This window comes from Jaculus jaculus, chromosome 4 (assembly GCF_020740685.1).
Source record: "Jaculus jaculus isolate mJacJac1 chromosome 4, mJacJac1.mat.Y.cur, whole genome shotgun sequence".
Lineage (NCBI taxonomy): Eukaryota > Metazoa > Chordata > Mammalia > Rodentia > Dipodidae > Jaculus > Jaculus jaculus.
In genome coordinates, this window is record NC_059105.1 from 113,536,400 (window position 1) to 113,555,190 (window position 18,791).

The 18,791-nt window shown below is 39.2% G+C and overlaps 1 protein-coding gene across 1 annotated transcript in view; it reads right to left on the reverse strand.

Moving 5' to 3' along the window:
* The window catches only part of LOC123460246, a 58,158-nt gene extending 39,732 nt beyond the window's left edge, over positions 1 to 18,426 (reverse strand). Inside the window, exons 1-20 of the mRNA XM_045148381.1 lie at positions 18,407 to 18,426; positions 15,904 to 15,969; positions 13,612 to 13,652; positions 12,939 to 12,963; positions 11,840 to 11,896; positions 10,232 to 10,275; positions 9,748 to 9,769; positions 9,464 to 9,526; positions 9,326 to 9,375; positions 8,619 to 8,643; positions 5,716 to 5,759; positions 5,259 to 5,280; positions 4,979 to 5,041; positions 2,946 to 2,989; positions 2,496 to 2,517; positions 2,213 to 2,275; positions 1,992 to 2,041; positions 1,707 to 1,731; positions 1,288 to 1,349; positions 1,094 to 1,118 (exon numbers count right to left, since the gene is read on the reverse strand). Coding sequence (XP_045004316.1) covers positions 1,094 to 1,118; positions 1,288 to 1,349; positions 1,707 to 1,731; positions 1,992 to 2,041; positions 2,213 to 2,275; positions 2,496 to 2,517; positions 2,946 to 2,989; positions 4,979 to 5,041; positions 5,259 to 5,280; positions 5,716 to 5,759; positions 8,619 to 8,643; positions 9,326 to 9,375; positions 9,464 to 9,526; positions 9,748 to 9,769; positions 10,232 to 10,275; positions 11,840 to 11,896; positions 12,939 to 12,963; positions 13,612 to 13,623 — 718 coding nt within the window. The 5' untranslated portion in view covers positions 13,624 to 13,652; positions 15,904 to 15,969; positions 18,407 to 18,426. The remainder of the gene's footprint in view (positions 1 to 1,093; positions 1,119 to 1,287; positions 1,350 to 1,706; positions 1,732 to 1,991; positions 2,042 to 2,212; positions 2,276 to 2,495; positions 2,518 to 2,945; positions 2,990 to 4,978; positions 5,042 to 5,258; positions 5,281 to 5,715; positions 5,760 to 8,618; positions 8,644 to 9,325; positions 9,376 to 9,463; positions 9,527 to 9,747; positions 9,770 to 10,231; positions 10,276 to 11,839; positions 11,897 to 12,938; positions 12,964 to 13,611; positions 13,653 to 15,903; positions 15,970 to 18,406) is intronic.
* Between the last annotated feature and the right edge of the window lie 365 nt (positions 18,427 to 18,791).

Below are 18,791 nucleotides of genomic sequence, written 5' to 3' on the forward strand. Positions count from 1 at the left end.
CAAGGCATTTTAGAAACAATTATATACACTCATCAATACTGATGATATAAATGTATTCAGTGGTCTTCCTTCATATGTTTGCTCTTCCCAGTCAACAGAGACCATTTACAACTTAGAGTATCTTCTGAGAAGAGTCTAGCTTGCCTTTACAATGCACTACCAAAAACATGATTGAGACCAGACAAACAACCAAGTGGTGATTGCAGTTCTTCCTGAATATATCAACTGTGTTGCTCTTTGGATTCATAATAATATGGTTCAATATGCTAAAGCATTTCAGCAGTTCTTACAGGAAAGAGATATACTTAGGAATCTTAATTTTGACACATATCCACCACACTGGCCAAGGGAATCTATTCTATCTTCATAACCTATGATCTGACCAGAGCATGTAAGCTTTTCATATCATTCACACTTGTGAATGTGTACAGGCAGATAAACAGATGCTATCACTTTTTGGTCACTGAGGCAATTATGATAGTGTTTAGGATCTTTGTAAACTTGAGTACCACAGACATTCAGGGGAAAGCTAGACCTTTTTTGGTCTGGGAGATTGAATTAAGGGCCTCCTTCATACAAAGATAGCACTCTACCCACTGGAATATATCCCCAGATCTCAGTCACTGGAACGCTTACACAGACTAATAATCACTTGATGGAGTGATGACTAGACATTATAACTTCACTTTAGTGCACATACATGTTACGGCTTTTGCACCACACAGGTAGAGAGCTTAGAAACCTATGTATAATAGTTTAATTCATCTGTGTGTGGGGGTTGGGATGCAGGGAAATACATCTACCATGCCTGTCTGTGATGAGGTTGTAACTAGGAACAGGAGGTACATTATGTATATTTATATTGAGGAAATGGAGCTCATTCATGGGGATTATCTTCCTGGAACAAATACACATGTACATTATCACTGCTTCCTCAAATCCCCATCCCAGCAGGAGGGCTAGAGCAGAAGGCAGGGATGTTATGCCCAGTTCCCAGTAGATTGCCAGGATCACAGTGACACACAAGAGAAACCCATCTTTCCACAATTCTTATCTAAAAGTGCCAAAAAAACCAACATTCCAGAATACATACGAATTCTCCTTCTTTGGGGCTCGACCTGTAATTAGGAGAGAAGAAAATATTGTGAGGCCCAGATCATGCTGGTTTCTCTTTACCCAGGTCTTTCATTCCTTCCACATGGGTAATGAGAGCAAGGAAGGAAAGGGTATTCAAGCAAAAGACTGTATCAGTCTCTTATGTGTTCCTGTCTCCAAACCCCAACTTACCACTACATATCTGGACTCAATATCTTCTTTCTCTATCAAGTTGTCATGTAAAGGAAGAGCATCTAGAATGACACAAAGCAACACTTAGATCATGGTATGAGGATTATGTACCCAGGGCTCTTCTGTTCATAAGGACAGAGGTCTAGAAGCTCAGTCTACATGGCTACACTTAATGGTGTAGATGGTTCACAACCAAGGTTGATTTATGATGTGGAACAAAGAAGTTGACTTAATTGGCATTTGTTCATATACTGAACACAAGAAATGAAAGGCTAGAAATTCTTGTTTGCAGTGTAACAAAATGAATGCTTACACAGAAATGTATAGAATTGAATGCAATTCTTAAAGTATTACTAAAATCTAAGGTTTCAATTAGGAAAAGGTGAAATGCAGATATAAAACAACTCCAGAATACACACCATCTCCATCCATTTTTCTTATGGCCTGTAACAGAGAGAGGAGAAAATATCTTGAGGCCCAGATCGTGCTGAATTCTCTTTTCCTAGGTTTCTGATTCTTAGTCACTTGGAGTAATGAAAGCAAGGCAGGGGAAGAGTAGGCAAGTCAAAGACTGTGTTAATCTGTTACATGATACTGTCATAAGACATGTGAGGCTGGGCACCTTATGAAGAAAATGTATTTTATGTTTCCAGGCACAGCCTCAAATAAGAATGAGAAAATAAGGCAAAGAAAGATCACATTACCTCATTGTTCATTTCACATATTTCCTCACTATTGCTTGTTTCATTTAAATCTAGGAAGACAACAGGGAAACTGTGGTCATGACTCATGTTTTATTCAGAACATATGGCTAAGCTAATGGCAGGTGCATGGTGTTCTCTAAAGGCTATATAGACTGGCTGCTATAGCATCCTCCTCAGTAAAAGCAGATACATTGGGTCCGACCAGGAATGTGATTACTTACTGCATTCTTTACTCCTGATCGTTGCCAGGCTTACAGATTCCTGTTTGGCTGGCAGCTGTAAGGCTGAAAGAAAGTCAAAGGGGAGTGGGTCACACAATCCTGTTTACACTAGCTGAAGACTCATTGGCTCATGCAAGACCCATCAAAATTTCCACGAAGCCTCCATGGCAGAATAATTTATCTCACTCCCACCCTCTTTTGTAGCAGGAAACTAGAATCAGGGATATAAGGAATAAACTAGTAAGAGATTTCTTCAACAAATGAGTAGTTTCAGAATTCATACCATTGTCGGACATGCTTGAATCCTGCAATTATAGAGAAGAAAACATTGTGAGCATCTGAACATACTGCACATGTCATATGGTCTGGCTGTCTTTCCTTTTTCTTTTTGGGGTCAAGCTTTCTTTTGATAATTGAATAAATCACATGGGGAACAGTGGCTCAGCCACACAGCTGGGAAGCTGTCAGAAAGGACACCATTAGAAAAGGCAAGAGCTTGCTCTTCATGCACACTGTAGTTTGGAAGTCCATTGATACAGTACAAAATCCTTATCATGGGAAGGAAAATCATTTCAGAGGGATCTTTTTCTACCACTCAGTTACAAAGTAGGTGGTGATATGAGTTGTCCTGGAGTGCCAGGAATCAGCAGATTTCCATTCAACTTACTCCACCCAGGAACTTACGTCTGTCTGTAGACTTAACATGGACCGATATACAAAAATATCCTCTTACCATAATAAATGAAGCTTTCTTATCACTTTCAAGCTCCGTAGATTCTAGGGGAAGAAGGAATGTCAGTATGTTGGTAACTAGCACTGAGGAATCACATTGGAGATTTCTTTATGTGAACACAAATGTATGAAGGTAGATAGAAAGTGGGTGTGAGAACTTGTTGGACCATCCTTCTGAGTAGAAGTGGGATGAGAAAGAGAAGGAAAACATGACACGAAGACACTTTGAACTCAGAGATTCAACACTACCCAGCAAAGAAATGATAAACACACACTGGTGTCGGTTAATTGCAGGGGAAGGCAACCGGACAAAGTCTGCAATGGCACTTGTATCCTGTCATTCATGATCTTTCCAAAGCCTCAACAGTTGATATTCAAGAAGCTTGAAACAATCACAATTATACTTCATGTTATGTGTTGTGTATTATAGGCCTTTAATATTTCCTCACAGAAAATGATCCTAGAGTATTCCAAAGAATACAGCTTAAGGGTTACATCAGTGAACATAAAAACAAAGACTGCCAAAAACTCTCCTATAAGCCAGGAAACCACCTTCCAGATCAATAAATTTTATGGAACTTTGCTCCACTTTCCTGTTCAGCGGTTGGAATACAAGTACCAGTTACATCATGGAAGAAATAAAAATGTTGAAGAGACATTCATGGGAGCAAATGAGGGATGGAGTCTCTTCATAGCCACTTTCCAGAAGAAGTGTTAGTTATCATGGGATCTGGCTGATATATCTCCTAATAAGTGTCTATATCTGGAAGGCCTGGCAAAATCTCAAAACAGATCTTTATCAAACATGTTCTTATAGAAGGGGAGAAGCATGGTTCTACCACATACTGTTCAAAGGTCAACTTACAGTATCTCATCAGTGTGCAACCTAATTAAAAATCATGACCAGAAAGAGTGCATAAGCCAGGAAAACACCTTCCAGATCAATAAATTTTATGGAACTTTACTCCACTTTCCTGTTCAGCGATTGGAATACAAGTACCAGTCACATCATGGAAGAAATAAAAATGTTGAAGAGACATTCATGGGAGCAAATGAGGGATGGAGTCTCTTCATAGCCACTTTCCAGAAGAAGTGTTAGTTATCATGGGATCTGGCTGTGATAAGTGTCTATATCTGGAAGGCCTGGCAAAATCTCAAAACAGATCTTTATCAAACATATTCATATAGAAGGGGATAAGCATGGTTCTACCACATACTGTTCAAAGGTCAACTTACAGTATCTCATCAGTGTGCAACCTAATTAAAAATCATGACCAGAAAGAGTGCAAACTACCAAGATACTAGGAAATGATCAACAGACAATTGCAAGCTGGGGGTCATGGCACACATCTTTAATACCAGCACTCGGGAGGCAGAGGTAGGATGATGGCCATGAGTTCGAGGCCACCGTGACACAACATACTGAATTCCAGGTCAGACTGAGCTAGAGTGAGACCCTACCTCAAGGAACAAGGAGAGAGAGAGACAATAGCATAATATGTGGAACAAAGAAGTGGACTCTTTATGGACATTCATTAATACACTGAACAGAAAAAAATGAAAACTGAAATTTCTTGTGTTCAGTGTAACAGAATGTTTAGAAGTGAGTGGAATCCTGAAAAGTACTATAAATTTAAATGTATTATAAATTCTACTTAGGTAAAATGACTAAATTTGCTAAAATATTTAACAAAATATTAATGGGTTTACATGGGGACAATGTTCTTGGAAATGAACTCAGAATATCCAGGAGTGGCTTACAATATCCTACCAATTCCTTCTATAAGCAAAGACCTGTGAATTAAACAGAATCATCAGGGTACATAGGAGCTGTTCACATTAGTGTTATGATGAAAAATGCGACCAAAACTTATTCTATTTAGCTTATGTAACTGCCTCTATCTTGAGCATTCAGAGTTGTAAGATCTCATTGATCTACATTATCAATTACTGGGGGACAGCAAAAAGACAGAAAGAATGGTCTCCTCAGTGAAAGCAGATACATTGGGTCTGACAAGGAATGCCACTACTTACCACATTCTTTACTCCTGATCGTTGCCACACTTACAGATTCCTGCTTGGCTGGAGGTCTTAAGGCTGAAAGACAGTCAGAGGGGAGTGGGTCACACATTCCTGTTTACACAAGCTGAAGACTCAGGGGCTCATGAAAGACCAAACTCAATTATCACAGAGCCTCCATGACAGAATAATTTATCTCACCACCCTCCTTTGTAGCCAAAAATTAGATTCAGGAATCTAAGGAATAAACTAGTAAGAGATTTCTTCAACAAATGAATAGTTTCAGAATTCATACCATTGTGGGATATGCTTGAATCCTGCAATTATAGAGAAGAAAACATTGTGAGCATCTGAACATACTGCACGTTTCACATGGTCTGGCTGTCTTTCCTTTTTCTTTTTGGGGTCTAGCTTTCTTTTGATAATTGAATAAATCATATGAGGTAACAGTGGCTCAGCCACACAGCTCAGAATTGACACCAGTAAAAAAGGCACGAGCTTGCTCTTCATGCACACTGTAGTTTGGAAGTCCATTTATACCTACAAAATCCTTATCATAGGAAGGAAAATCATTTCAGAGGGAACTTTTTCTACCACTTAGTTATAAAGTATGTGGTGACATGGGGTTGTCCTGGAGTGCCAGGAATCAGCAGAAGATTTCCATTCAACTTACTCCACCCAGGAACTTACGTCTGTCTGTAGACTTAACATAGATGTATATTTTTGTATATAATCCAAAAATATTTTCTTACCATAATAAATGATGCTTTTTCATCACTTTCAAGTTCTTTGGATTCTATGGGAAGACAGAATTTCAGTATGTTGGTAACTAGCACTGAGGAATCACATTGGAGGTTTCCTTATGTGGAAACAAATGTATGAAGGTAGATAGTTAGAAAGTGGGCCTGAGCACCTGCTGAACCATCCTCCTGAGTAGAAGTGGGATGAGGAAGAGAAGGAAGACATGACACGAAGACACTTTGAACTCAGACATTCAACAATCAGCAGCAATGAAGTGATAAACATCCAAAGGTGTCTGTTAATTGCAGGGGAAGGCAACCGGACAAAGTCTGCAATGGTGCTTGTGTCCTGTCATTCATGATCTTTCCAAAGCCTCAACAGTTGATATTCAAGAAGCTTGAAACAATCACAATTATACTTCATGTTATGTGTTGTGTATTATAGGCCTTTAATATTTCCTCACAGAAAATGATCCTAGAGTATTCCAAATAGATCTTAAGGGTTACATCAGTGAACATAAAAACAAAGACTGCCAAAAACTCTCCTATAAGCCAGGAAACCACCTTCCAGGTCCATAAATTTTACAGAACTTTGCTCTACTGTTCAGTGGTTGGAATACAAGTACCAGTCACATCATAGTAGAAATGAAAATGTTCAAGACACATTGATGGCAGCAGATGAGGCAGAGGTAGGAGGATGGCCATGAGTTCAAAGCCACCCTGACACTACAAAGTGAATTTCTGGTCAGCCTGAGCTAGAGTGAGACCCTGCATCAAGGGACAAAGAGAGAGAGAATGGCACAATACGTGGAACAAAGAAGTGGACTCTCTATTTCATTAATACTGAGCAGAAAAAAAGAAAAACTAAAATTATTGTGAGCAGGGTAACAGAATGAATGCTTATACAGAAATGTTTAGAAATGAATGAAGTCCTTAAAAGTATCATAAATTTCAATGTTATTATAAATTCTAATTATGTAAAATGACTAAATTTGCTGAAATATTTAATCAAATATTACTGGGTTAACATGGGGACAATGTTTCTGGAAATGAACTCAGAATTTCCAGGAGTGGCTTAATATCCTACCAATAGCAAAGGCAATAAGCAAAGGCCTGTGAACTCAACTGAAATGTCAGGGTACCTAGCAGGTGTTCACATTAGTGTTATGATGAAAAATTATTCTTTCTAACTTATGTGATTACCGCTATCTTGAGCCTTCAGAGTTGTAAGATCTCATTGGTCAACATTACCATTGACTGGGGGACAGCAGAAAGAAGGAATGAATGGCTCAGAAATCCATACCAACAGCAAAATACCTGTGCATCAAATCAATCTCAGGCACACATTGAATTAGTACAGAGCCTTTATGGGCAGAATTACTAGGTGTGCCAAGGAAAATAACTGGCACTGCCACCCACATTTCCTTTTCCTTATATGTACCTTATCCCATGCCCTTGGCCTCAAAATAAAAATAAAAAAAAATACAAAATTGCTGCGGTTATAAGCCTTTCAGGTTTATGTATATGGTTCCCCAAAAGTATCACAGAGCCAATAACTTTTTAATAAAATTGCAGGGAGATAGCAGGGTGTTCTGGTGCATGCCTTTAATCCCACCATTCAGAAGGCAGAGGGAGGAGGATTGCCATGAGTTCCAGAACACCCTGAGACTACGTAGTGAATACCGAGTCAGTCTAAGTTAGAAAAACACAGAAAAAAATGCAAGTAGATGAAGAAACAGGTATATAGAATTACCTAATACATGTTTGGTGATATTGATATTTTCCCTGTCCATGTGTTTATCTTGTATTCCTGGAAGAAATACAGAGAGTGCTCACCCATTCCCTGCTATACCAGAGGAAGCCACGCCATCTCACACTAGACCAGCACAACTTCCCCTGAATACACACTAAATTGGAACTTTGGACAGAGTAATATGGGCATTTTTTTCTACATGGAATAGACTGTCTTGCTTTGTGGAGGCTAGCTCTTCACCAGTGGCTGCCTTCACCATACTTTGAATGTTAGAGCTCTTAACCCAGGAACACAAGGGAATGCAATACCACTATGGCCACCAGGCTGACAACCAACTGCCAGTTATCATGAGTTACTGTATTAAAGTCTTTAATAGATAAAATTTGGGACATTTCTTTTCTCTGCAACCATCAGGGTATATTTACAATGTTTATGTGAATGACTACATGGAAGTCTTTGGAAATGCCTTATTAGTGGTGTCATATCAACCATAAGTAACTCTCTGCGGATGAGTACGACCCATGAGCTAGAGACTGGAGCACCTCAGGATTACATGGGCATAATACTATGTGCCTCAGGGTGAGTGTCTCCACATCAAAGCATACTTTTGAGAATCTGAGAGAACACAATCATGCACACTTCTTGAGTCATGCTTCTGTTTTTCTTACACACAGTTCAGAGCTAAGTTTACTCATTTTTGTCCTAATGCAGATTTGATAGCAAAAAAGGAAATTCAGTAATAACTGTAGGGAAGACCGGATGAGTTTATTCACGTTCATGCACAGTATATGTTTGTCATGGATGTTTTATAGGAAATGGATGATGGCTATAGAGTTGCAAGGTTCAAATATCTCCTGAGAAAATTAACCACATACAGAATGATACATACATTGAGAATCAAGGACATAGAAACACAAGGCCCTGCATTGTTCACTCACACAGGCCCACATAAAAATAATGTGAGTGCAATTTATTAAAAGTAGAGAAAGCTTGAATATAAGTTATTAATAAAATATTTGTCATTTAATACAACATGTATTTTCTCCTTCTAACCTTTAAAAAGCTAGAATCATGGGCACTGTTCAAAGAGAAGCCAGTAAAGATGTTAAACCTAACTTACCACTAACAGAGTGTCCTCACTAAGGAACTACAGAATACTTACGAGATTTAGTGTGTCCTGAGGGCACCTGCAAGTACAGAAGCAAAGTCATTGTAATAACTAGGTTTGGGATTTTCAGTCACATGGATCTATTTATTTTCCTCAGTGTTGAAAGAAGTATAAGCAACATTGGCAATATTAAAGGACTGCAAAGCAGGATAAGATGTGCCATTGGAAAACGTATCACTTTTCTTACAGGATATCTCTCATGTCTCTCTCTAGGTCATGAATTATAAAATAATCCAAGAAGTAGGTGTGGAGAGGTGGCTTAGTAGTTAAGGATTTGTCTGAAAAGCCAAAGGACATGGGATTGGTACACCAGGACCCAAGTAAGACAGATGGACAAGATGGCATATGCATCTGGAGTTCGTATGCAGGGGCTGGAGGCTCTGGCATGCCCAGTCTCTCTGTCTCTTTCTCTCTCTCAAACAAATAAATATATTATAATAAAAAACATTAGTTAGAGAAGTAGACATTGCTTCCAAGCAGGAGGAGACCTAGCATACAATACATAACCTGACCTTGCTATTTGAAAGTGTCTTTTTGCATATTACTTAGGAAGGTTCTATGTTTCCACAATTTCAGAAAGCAAAATCTAACATCTCTATATATCTACAACACCTAGTGTCTTATTTTCATGTACAGCCTCAAATAAAAATCAGAAATTAAGAAATCAACATTTCTATTCAGACAAAGATAGGTTAATTTACCTCATTGTCCATTTCATATTTTTCTTCATTGTTGCTTGTTTCATTGAAAACTAGGAAAAAAACAGAGCAACTTAAATACTAGGGTCTGCTTCACTGAAAGCAGATACATGGAGTCTGAGCAGCAATGCCATTACTTACTGCATTCTGTACTCCTGATGGTTGCCAAACTTACAGATTCCTGTTTGGCTGGTGGTCTTAAAGCTGAAAGACAGTCAAAGGGGAGTGGGTCACACATTCCTGTTTGTACCAGCTGAAGACTCAAGGGCTCATGCAAGACCCATCTCAGTTTCCACGGAGTCTTCATGGAAGAATAATTTTATCTCACCCCCACCCTCCTTTGTAGCAGGAAATTAGACTCAGGGAACTAAGGAATAAACTAGTAAGAGATTTCTCCAACAAATGAGTAGTTTCAGAATTCATACCATTGTCGGATATGCTTGAATCCTGCAGTAATGGAGAAGAAAACATTGTGAGCATCTGAACATACTGCACATTTTACATAATCTGTCTGACTTTCCTTTTTCTTTTTGGGGTCAAGCCTTTTATTGATAACTGAATAAATCACATGGTGGTACAGTGGTTCAGCCACACAGCTATGAACCTGTTAGAAAGGACACCAGTGGAAAAGGCAAGAGCTTGCTTTTCATGCAAAGTGTAGTTTGCAAGTCCATTTACACTTTTTAGTACAAAATCCTTCTTATGTGATGGAAAATCATTTCAGAGGGAACATTTTCTACTATTCAGATACAAAGTATTTGGTGACATTAATTGTCCTGGAGTGCCAGGAATCATTCATTCAACTTACTCCACCCAAGAATTTATGTCTGTGTGTAGACTTAACATAGACCTATATTTTCGTAAATACAAAATGCAAAGTAAAAAAAAAACACAAATATGTTCACTTACAATAATATAGGATACTTTTTCATCACTTTCAAGCTCCATTGAATCTAGGGGAAGACAGAATGTCAGTATGTTGGTAGCTAGCACTAAGGAATGACACCAAAAGTATTGCATTACACTCATCACTAATTTTTTCTAGAGGACAATCAAATATCAATTTCTCATAATTAATCTAAAACAGTGTGTTCTCAGTTTGTCTTCTTATAGAATTTTGTGTATGCAGACGCTTATTTCTTGTGGTCAGGAAAGTCTGGGTTTTGTGTCACTCTCAGTGAAGGTGACACCCTTGAGAGGTAGCTGAATCACAGAGCTGATGTACCCACTCTGTGTGAAGGTAAAAGTCTTGATCAGAACAGTCAGCAAAGGAAATAAAATTGCTTTTCATATTCAGATTGTGTTAGAAGGGAAGCATCATTGAAGAAGGGTAGTCATAGTATAAGAACCACTAAGCACTGTCACTGTATGATTACTGAGGTTTCACAGTCTTTTGACAGAGTCATCATGGGATAATAGCCTTGGACCTCTTAACCCAGCAGCAAAATAGACTACATCAGCAGGTGAGTGCTCATGGCTGGTTATGCAACTTGCTGTGAGTGGTGCTAGACTCAGAGAAGAAGCAGCATGCTAGAACTAGTAAAGAAATGAGAAACATGAAACTTTTATTCTGGAAATGGAAATGGAAGACAACAGGAAGTAGTGCTCAAATGGAACCAGTGTCGTATCACTCACAGAGATCGTGACATCGCCCTGTGTGCCTTTAATCCTAGCACTTGAAAGGAAGAGGTAGGAGGTTTGCAGTAAGTTTGGAACTTAAGTGTGAGTTTCAGGTTGGCCTTGGCTAGAATGAGACCCTACTTCAAAAAAGGGTGAGGGTAAGGTGAGATGGCTCACTGGTTAAAACACTTGCCCACAATGTGTAAGATCCCAAGTTTGATTCCCCTTTACCCATGTAAAGGCAGATGCACAACGTGGGAAATGGATCTGGATTTAATTTTCAGTGCCTAGAGACCTGTTGCATCCATTGTCTTATCTGTCTCTTTCTTTCTCTCCCACTTCCTCTAATATAAATAAATTTTTAAAAGAATATTTGATAGTAGAATTGGTTTTTCTTTCCTAGTACTGACACAAAAAAAAAATTGTAAGTCTTCACCTTTTTTTTTTTTTTGCTTGCAGCATATATTCATTCTTTTTTCCTTATGTGCTATCATGAGCATTTCAGGTTTATTTATGTGGCTCCCAAAAAAGGTATCACAGAGCCTATAACTTTTTAATAAAATTGCAGGCAGCCAGACGTGTGGAGCACACCTTTAATCCCAGCACTTGGGAGGCAAAGGAAGGAGAATTGCCATGAATTCGGGCCTTGAGATTCCACAGTGAATTTCAGGTCAGCCTGGCCTAGAGTGGAACCCTACCTAGAAAAAAAAAATTGCAGGCTGATAGCTGGGTGTGGTGGTCATGCCTTAAATCCCAGCACTCTGGAAGCAGAAGGAGGAGGACTGTCATGAGTTGTAGTACACCCTGAGACTACATAGTGAATTCCAGATTACTCCAAGCTAGAAAAACAAAACAAAAAAATTAGAAGCACATGAACAGACAGGTAAATAGAATTACCTGTTACATTCTTGGTATTTTTGATATATTCCCTGTCCAGGTGTTCATCTTCCATTCCTAGAAGAAAATTAATACAGACGGTGTTGCTCCTCACACTAGACAAGCAGAACTTCCCCTGAATACACACGACATTGGAACTTTGGACACAGGAATATGGGCTTTTCTTTCTACTTAGAATAGACTGTCTTCCTTTGTGGAGGCTAGCTCTTCACCAATGGTTGTGTTCACAATAGTTTCAAAGCTTGAGCTCTTAACCCAGAAGAACAAGAGAATGCAATACCATTAGGGCACCCTGGCTGACAAGCAACTGCCTTTAATAGACAAAATTAGGGACATTTGTTTCTCTGGAACCATCAGGGTATATTTACAATGTTTATGTGAGTGACTACATGAAAGTTTTTAGAAACTTTTCTGGTGTCATATCAGCCAAAGCAACTCTCTATGGTTGGGTAGGACCTGAGAACTAGAGAGTGGAGCATCTCAAGGTTACATAGGCATTGCAGTCTCTGCCACGGTGCAAGAGTCTCCATATCCAAGCATACTTTTGAGAAGCTGAGAGAACACAATCATGCACACTTCAGTCATGCTTTCCTTGTCCTTATACAGAATTGAGAGCTAAATTTACTCATATTAGTCACAATGCAGGTTTGATAGCAAAAAGAAAATTCGGGAATAACTATACTGAGGACTGGATGAGTTTATTCATGTTCATGTATCATATATGTTTGCCATGGATGTTTTTTAGGAAGTGGATGATGGCAATAGTGTTGCAAGGTTCAAATATCTCTTGAGAAAATGTAACCACATACAGAATGATACATACATTCAGAATCATAGGACATAGAAACACAAGATCCTGCATTGTTCACACACACAGCCCCACATAAAAATAATGTGAGTGCAATTAATTCCAAGAAGTAGTGAAAGCTTGAGCATAAATTATTAATAGAATATTTGTCATTTAATACAACATGTGTTTTCTCCTTTACACCTTTAAAAACCTAGAGCATGGGCACTGTTCAAAGAGAAGCCAGTAAGGATGCCAAACATAACTAACCACGAACAGAGTGTTCTCACTTAGAAAATATAGAATGCTTACGAGTTTTAGTGTGTCCTGAGGTCACCTGCAGAACAGAAGAGAAGTCATTATAAGAAGTAGGTCTTGGGATTTTTTATTTATTTTCCTCAGTGTTGAAAGAAGTATAAGCAGCATTGCAATATTAAAGGTTTGCAAAGCAAGGATAAGTTGCACCATTGGAAAACCTATTTTTTTTCTTACAGGATATCTCTCTTGTCTCTCTAAATGTCATGAATTATAAAATAATCCAAGAAATAGGGCTGTAGAGATGACTTAGTAGGTAAGGTTTTGCCTGGAGAGCCAAAGCATCTAGATTCAGTTCCCCAGAACCCAATAAGGCATATCCACAATGTGGCACATGCATCTGGAGTGTGTTGTTGTGGCTAGAGGATCAGACATGTCTATTCTCTCTGTCTCCTTCCCTCTCTCAAATAAATAAATTATAAAAAGACATTAGTCCAGTATAAACCTTGCTTCCATGCAGGAGGAAGCCTAGCATACAGTACATAACCTGACCTTCTGTCTATTTGCATAACAGTTAGCAAAGTTCTATTTTTTCACAATTTTAGAAAGCAAAATCTAATATCTGTAAGTATCTACAATATTTATTGTCATATTTTCATGTACAGCCTTAAAGAAAAATCAGTAATTAAGAAAGCAACATTTCTATTCAGACAAAGATCAGTTACTTTACCTCATCTTCCATTTCCTCACTGTCACTTGTTTCATTGAAAACTAGGAAGACAAGAGAGTAACTTAATCACTGGCGTCATGGCTCACATTTTTTCAAACACACTGCTAAACAAGCGCCACAGGTGAGTGTGCATGGTGTGTTCCAAAGCCCAGCTGACTGGCTGCCATAGCAACCTACTCATGGAAAGCAGATATATTGGGTCTGACCAGGAACGTGATTACTTAGCACTTTCTTCACTTTTCAGGCTTTGCAGACTCTCTCATTAATAAATTAATGAATAAATAAGTAAGTACATAGAATACTTTTTAAAACATTTTACTTATTTGAGAGAGAACAGACATGCCAGGGTTTCTAGCCACTTAAAGTGAACTGCAGATGCATGTGCCACCTTGTGCATCTGGCTTACATTGGTAGTGGGAAACTGAACCTTGGTCCTTAGGCTTCACAGATAAGTGCCCTAACTTCTAATCCGTCTCTCCAGATCCCTGTGCTATCTTTAGGAACCAATTGTAAATCACTTATCTAAGGAGAGGACAACACTTCCAAGTAGGCAGAGGCTTAACATATAGCGTGTAACCAGACGCTCTCCTATGAGAGTAGGCCAGTTTCTTTCACCATTGAGAGTGTTTTCCCTGGATTCTGTAAGACTGAAATAAACCCTTTCCTTCTTTATGCTGTTTCTGCTTGGGTGTTTGTCCAAGCAATGAAAAGTATCTTTCACACTCACTATCATGTTCTAACAGCCAACCTCAACTATAACCAGATAAACTACAAAACCAACATTCCTATCTCAAGCAAAGAAAGGTCATCTTACCTTCTCATGGGCTACTGATTTCTCTGTTTCCAATAGTTTCACAATCAAATTATTATTGAACACATGTCAGAACCCAAGAAAGTGTTAATGATTGGTGTAGTGGCTGAGGCTTTGCTGAGAGACCTCTGCTAAGCATACACAACAGGTGACTGTGCATGGCTGTGCTCCTAAGCCTAGTGTAAGTGGCTGCTAATGCAGTCTGCCCACTGGAAGTAGAGAATAAGAAAGCCGCAACAGAGACAAGAAGCCCCTGTCATTCTGTTGGTGGTGACAGCAGATAACAGCTAATGGGAATGAGATAGCATCCTATCTCTCATGGTGACAATACTTTGAAGCCTTAAAGGCTATTACCACAGTTCTTGGTTCCTCACCAGGAATAGATGGTAAGACCCTATTGCTGAAGACTCCACATACTTGGTCCTAAAGTCAATGAGAAATCCAGCTGGGCCTGAACTGAAAACCTCCTCCATGTAGAACAGCTGAAAGATAGCTGGAAAAAGCTATGCTGCATGCAGTTCCATGGGAGAGGGAGAATTCACCAAAAGAGATAAAACAACAGTAAACACTGCAAGCCTCAAGGTGGGCCAGGCAGGCCAAATGAGCCAGTGGGTGAAATAGTGGCATGTCTGCTAAGAAGGAAAGCAACTGCTATTTGAACTTGAGGCTCACTTCACAGGAGGGAATTCAGGTGTGATAATGGAAACCTACACAGGGGTTTGACATGAGCCCTATGGGTGTAACATCTGCTGGTGTCTGGCTAAATGTATATACTGCAAACTGCCAGATAAGTACTTTTTTTAGTGTTCATATCCATATGTTAACGCTACTCTCACTTTTGGTTAGAGAAGCTTCTCTTTTCAATGGTGGTGACCTTGACTCAGAAGGCATCACAGTGCTGAGAAGAAGTGGCAGAGGATTCCTCAGCACTGGAACATCTCTATCACACCTTCCAAAACTCAGGGTCCATTGTGGAAGAGGTGTCAGAATGAGTGTAAGAGCCAAAAGAAAGGTAGGACTCCTTACAATGCACTCTTCCAGACACAAAATGGCCTGGATATCCATGATCTTGCAGTACCTAGTCCTGCCTACACAAAATCATCCTAGTAGGAGGAAAATGTGATGACATGGAATCGAAAGAGAGTGCTTGAGAGGGGAGTGTATATCATGGAGGATGGAGTTGCAGAAGGCAAAGTAGGCATGAGGGAATTATGATGGATTATTGTAATCCCAACAGTTAGGAGGCAGAAGTAGGAGGATCACCATGAGTTCAAGGTGACTCTGAGACTACGTAGTGAATTCCAGGTCAGCCTGGGCTAGAGGGAGACCCTACCTTGAAACACTAGAATAAAAATTCACATACAAGTCAACCAGAACTATTCTACCTCATGCTGTTCCATGATTAACTTGTAAGATCAGACCAATGCACAACTCAATTAGAAACTGACAATAGAAGGAGAAAAAATATTTAAAATACTTACTATTTAAGCAAGAAAATATTTGAAAACATTGTCTAAGATAATAACGCAATCCCCATTCATTAGGTCCTTAAAATGAAGAAAAGAATTACAATCCATTATGTGTGGAATACAACAAAAGTAATGCTTACATAGAAATGTACAGAAATGAATTTAATGTATTAAAAAATATTATAATTTAAAACTTTAGGTTTGTTGCTGAAGAGATGGCTCAGCAGTTAAGATGCTTATCTGCAAAACCTAAGGATCAAGGTTCAACTCCCCAGAACCCACATAAGCCACATGCACAAGGTGACACATGTGTCTGGAGTTCCTTTGTAGCAGCTGGAGGCCCTGGTGTAACAATTGATTCTCTCTTTCTCTCTCTTTTCCCCACAAAGTAGATGAAAAAAACTAAGGTTTTTGGGGGACAGGTGGTTTCAACATAGGGTCTCACTGTAGCCCAGGTTGACCAGAAATTCACTCTGGAGTTTCAGGATGATCTGAAATCACAGCAATCCTCCTGCTTCTGCCTCCCAAGTGTGGAGAATAAAGGCATGTTCCACTATGCCTGGCCAAAATCTAAGGTTTTTAATTTGGGAGGCAGAGGTATAACTGCCATGAGTTCAAGGCTAACCTGAGACTACATAGCCAATTCCAGGTCATCCTGGCCTAGAACAAGACCCTATCTTGAAAAACCAGCCAACCAATCAATCAACAAATAAAAGATATACTAAAAATCTAATGTTAAAAAAAACTAAGGTTTTTAATTAGGAATTTACACAATCTAGAAATGCAACTATGTGAAATGGTAGAAATATCAGACTTCTATGGATTTACCAAATAAACATTAGTGTTAGAAATGAAATCAGGTCACACATCTCCCACTTCCAAATGCCAATGAAGAACACATGTGTTTTCCCAGCTATCCCTGGGAATCACAAGGCACACACTGTAGAACCTGCCCATCCTGGAAACAAGGTGGCCGGGAGCATGCAGGCACACCATCACTACTGGCCCATGGATAGCATAGGGAAGGCATAATAAAGGCATAAAGAATTTGATGCCCATAATATGAACACACAGGATATTAAATGTGTATTGAGTAGCAAAACAGGGTTGCATGGACAAGCTGCATTCTCTGATTTACACTGCATGACACCAGGAAAAAGAAATGTAGACAAGGTATATAAAGAGTTTCCAGGGTTACTAAGCAAAGGGTAAAAAATAAGTTACTGAAGCAAAGAGGATGTCTGTGGTTAAAAAGAAAAAAAAAACTTGTTTGATACTGTGATGACAAAAAAATAGTCATCATATGGTAGCTTGAAACACAGATGTATAAACACAAGGAGTAAAAAGATGCAAACTACTGAGTCAAGATATAAAATATCAATTTGAGGGCTAGAGAGATGACTCAGCAGTTAATGTGCTTGCCTGCAAAGCCTAAGGACCCGAGTTCAATATAAATGTATTGAATGGACTGCCTCCCTATGTTTCTTCTTCCCAATCAACAGAGACAATCTATAAGTCCGAGTATCTTCCGAGCAGTCCAGCTGCCTTTACAATGCACAACCAAAAGAATGATAGAGCCCAGACTACCAGCCAAGTGGTGATTGCAGTTCTTGGTGGACATATAAACGTGTTGCTCTTTGGATTCGTAATAATGTGGTTCAATATGCTAAAGCATTTCAGAAGTTCTTACAGGAAAGAAACATGCTTAGGAATCCTTATTTTGACACATACCCATCACACTTGCCTAGGGAGTTTTCTATTTTCAGAAGCTATGATCTGACCAGAGCATGTAAGCTTTTCATATCATTCACACTTGTGAATGTGTACAGGCAGATACACAGATGCTATCACTTTTTGATCACTGAGGCAATCATGATAGTGTTTAGGATCTTTGTCAACATGAGTACCATAGATATTCAGGGGAAAGCTAGACCTTTTATTGTCCTGGGAATTGAACTAAGGGCCTCCTGCATACAAAGATAGCACTCTACCCACTAGAATACATCCAAACTCTGAGTGGCTGGCACTCTAACACACTGACTAATAATTACCTGATGGAGTGATGACTAGACATTATAACTTAAGAGTATTCACTTTAGTGCACATGTGTGGTAGACATTATGGCTTTTGCACCACAAAGCTAGAGAGCTTAGACACCTATGTGTCATAGTTTAATTCATCTGTGGTGGGAGGAGGGAATGCAGGGAAATACATCTACCATGCATGTCTGTGATGAGGTTGTAACTAGGAACTGCAGGTACAATGTGTAACACACTTTTTTTCTATTTGGAAAATTGAGTTGTTAATTGGGAATAACTTCCTGGAACAAACATACATGTACATTGTTACTGCTGCCTCAAATCTCCATCCCAGTAAAGAGGACTAGAGCAGAGGGCAGGGATGATATGCCCAGTTCCCAGCAGATTGATCAGCTCACAGTAACACACAAAAGAAACCCATTTTTCCACAATTCTTATCTAAATGTGCCATCAGAACAACATTCCAGAATACATACGAATTCTCCTTCTTCTGGATTCGACCTGTAATTTAGAGAGAAGAAAACATTGTGAGGCCCAGATCATGCTGAGTTCTCTTTACCCAGGTCTTTCATTCCTGTCATGTGGGGCAATAAGAGCAAGGAAGGGAAGGGTATTCAAGCCAAAGACTGTATTAGTCTCTTATGTGTTCCTTTCACAAAATCCCATCTTACCACAATGTATCGGGAGTCAATATCTTCTGTCTGTATACAGTCCTCTGGAGGAAGAACAACTAGAATGACACAAAGTAACTCTCAGCTTGGGTGTGAGGATTAAATATCCAGGGATCTTTGTTTCATAAGGGCAGAGGTCTAGCAGCTCAGTCTATATGGCTAGACTTAATGGTGTGGATGCTTAAAAACC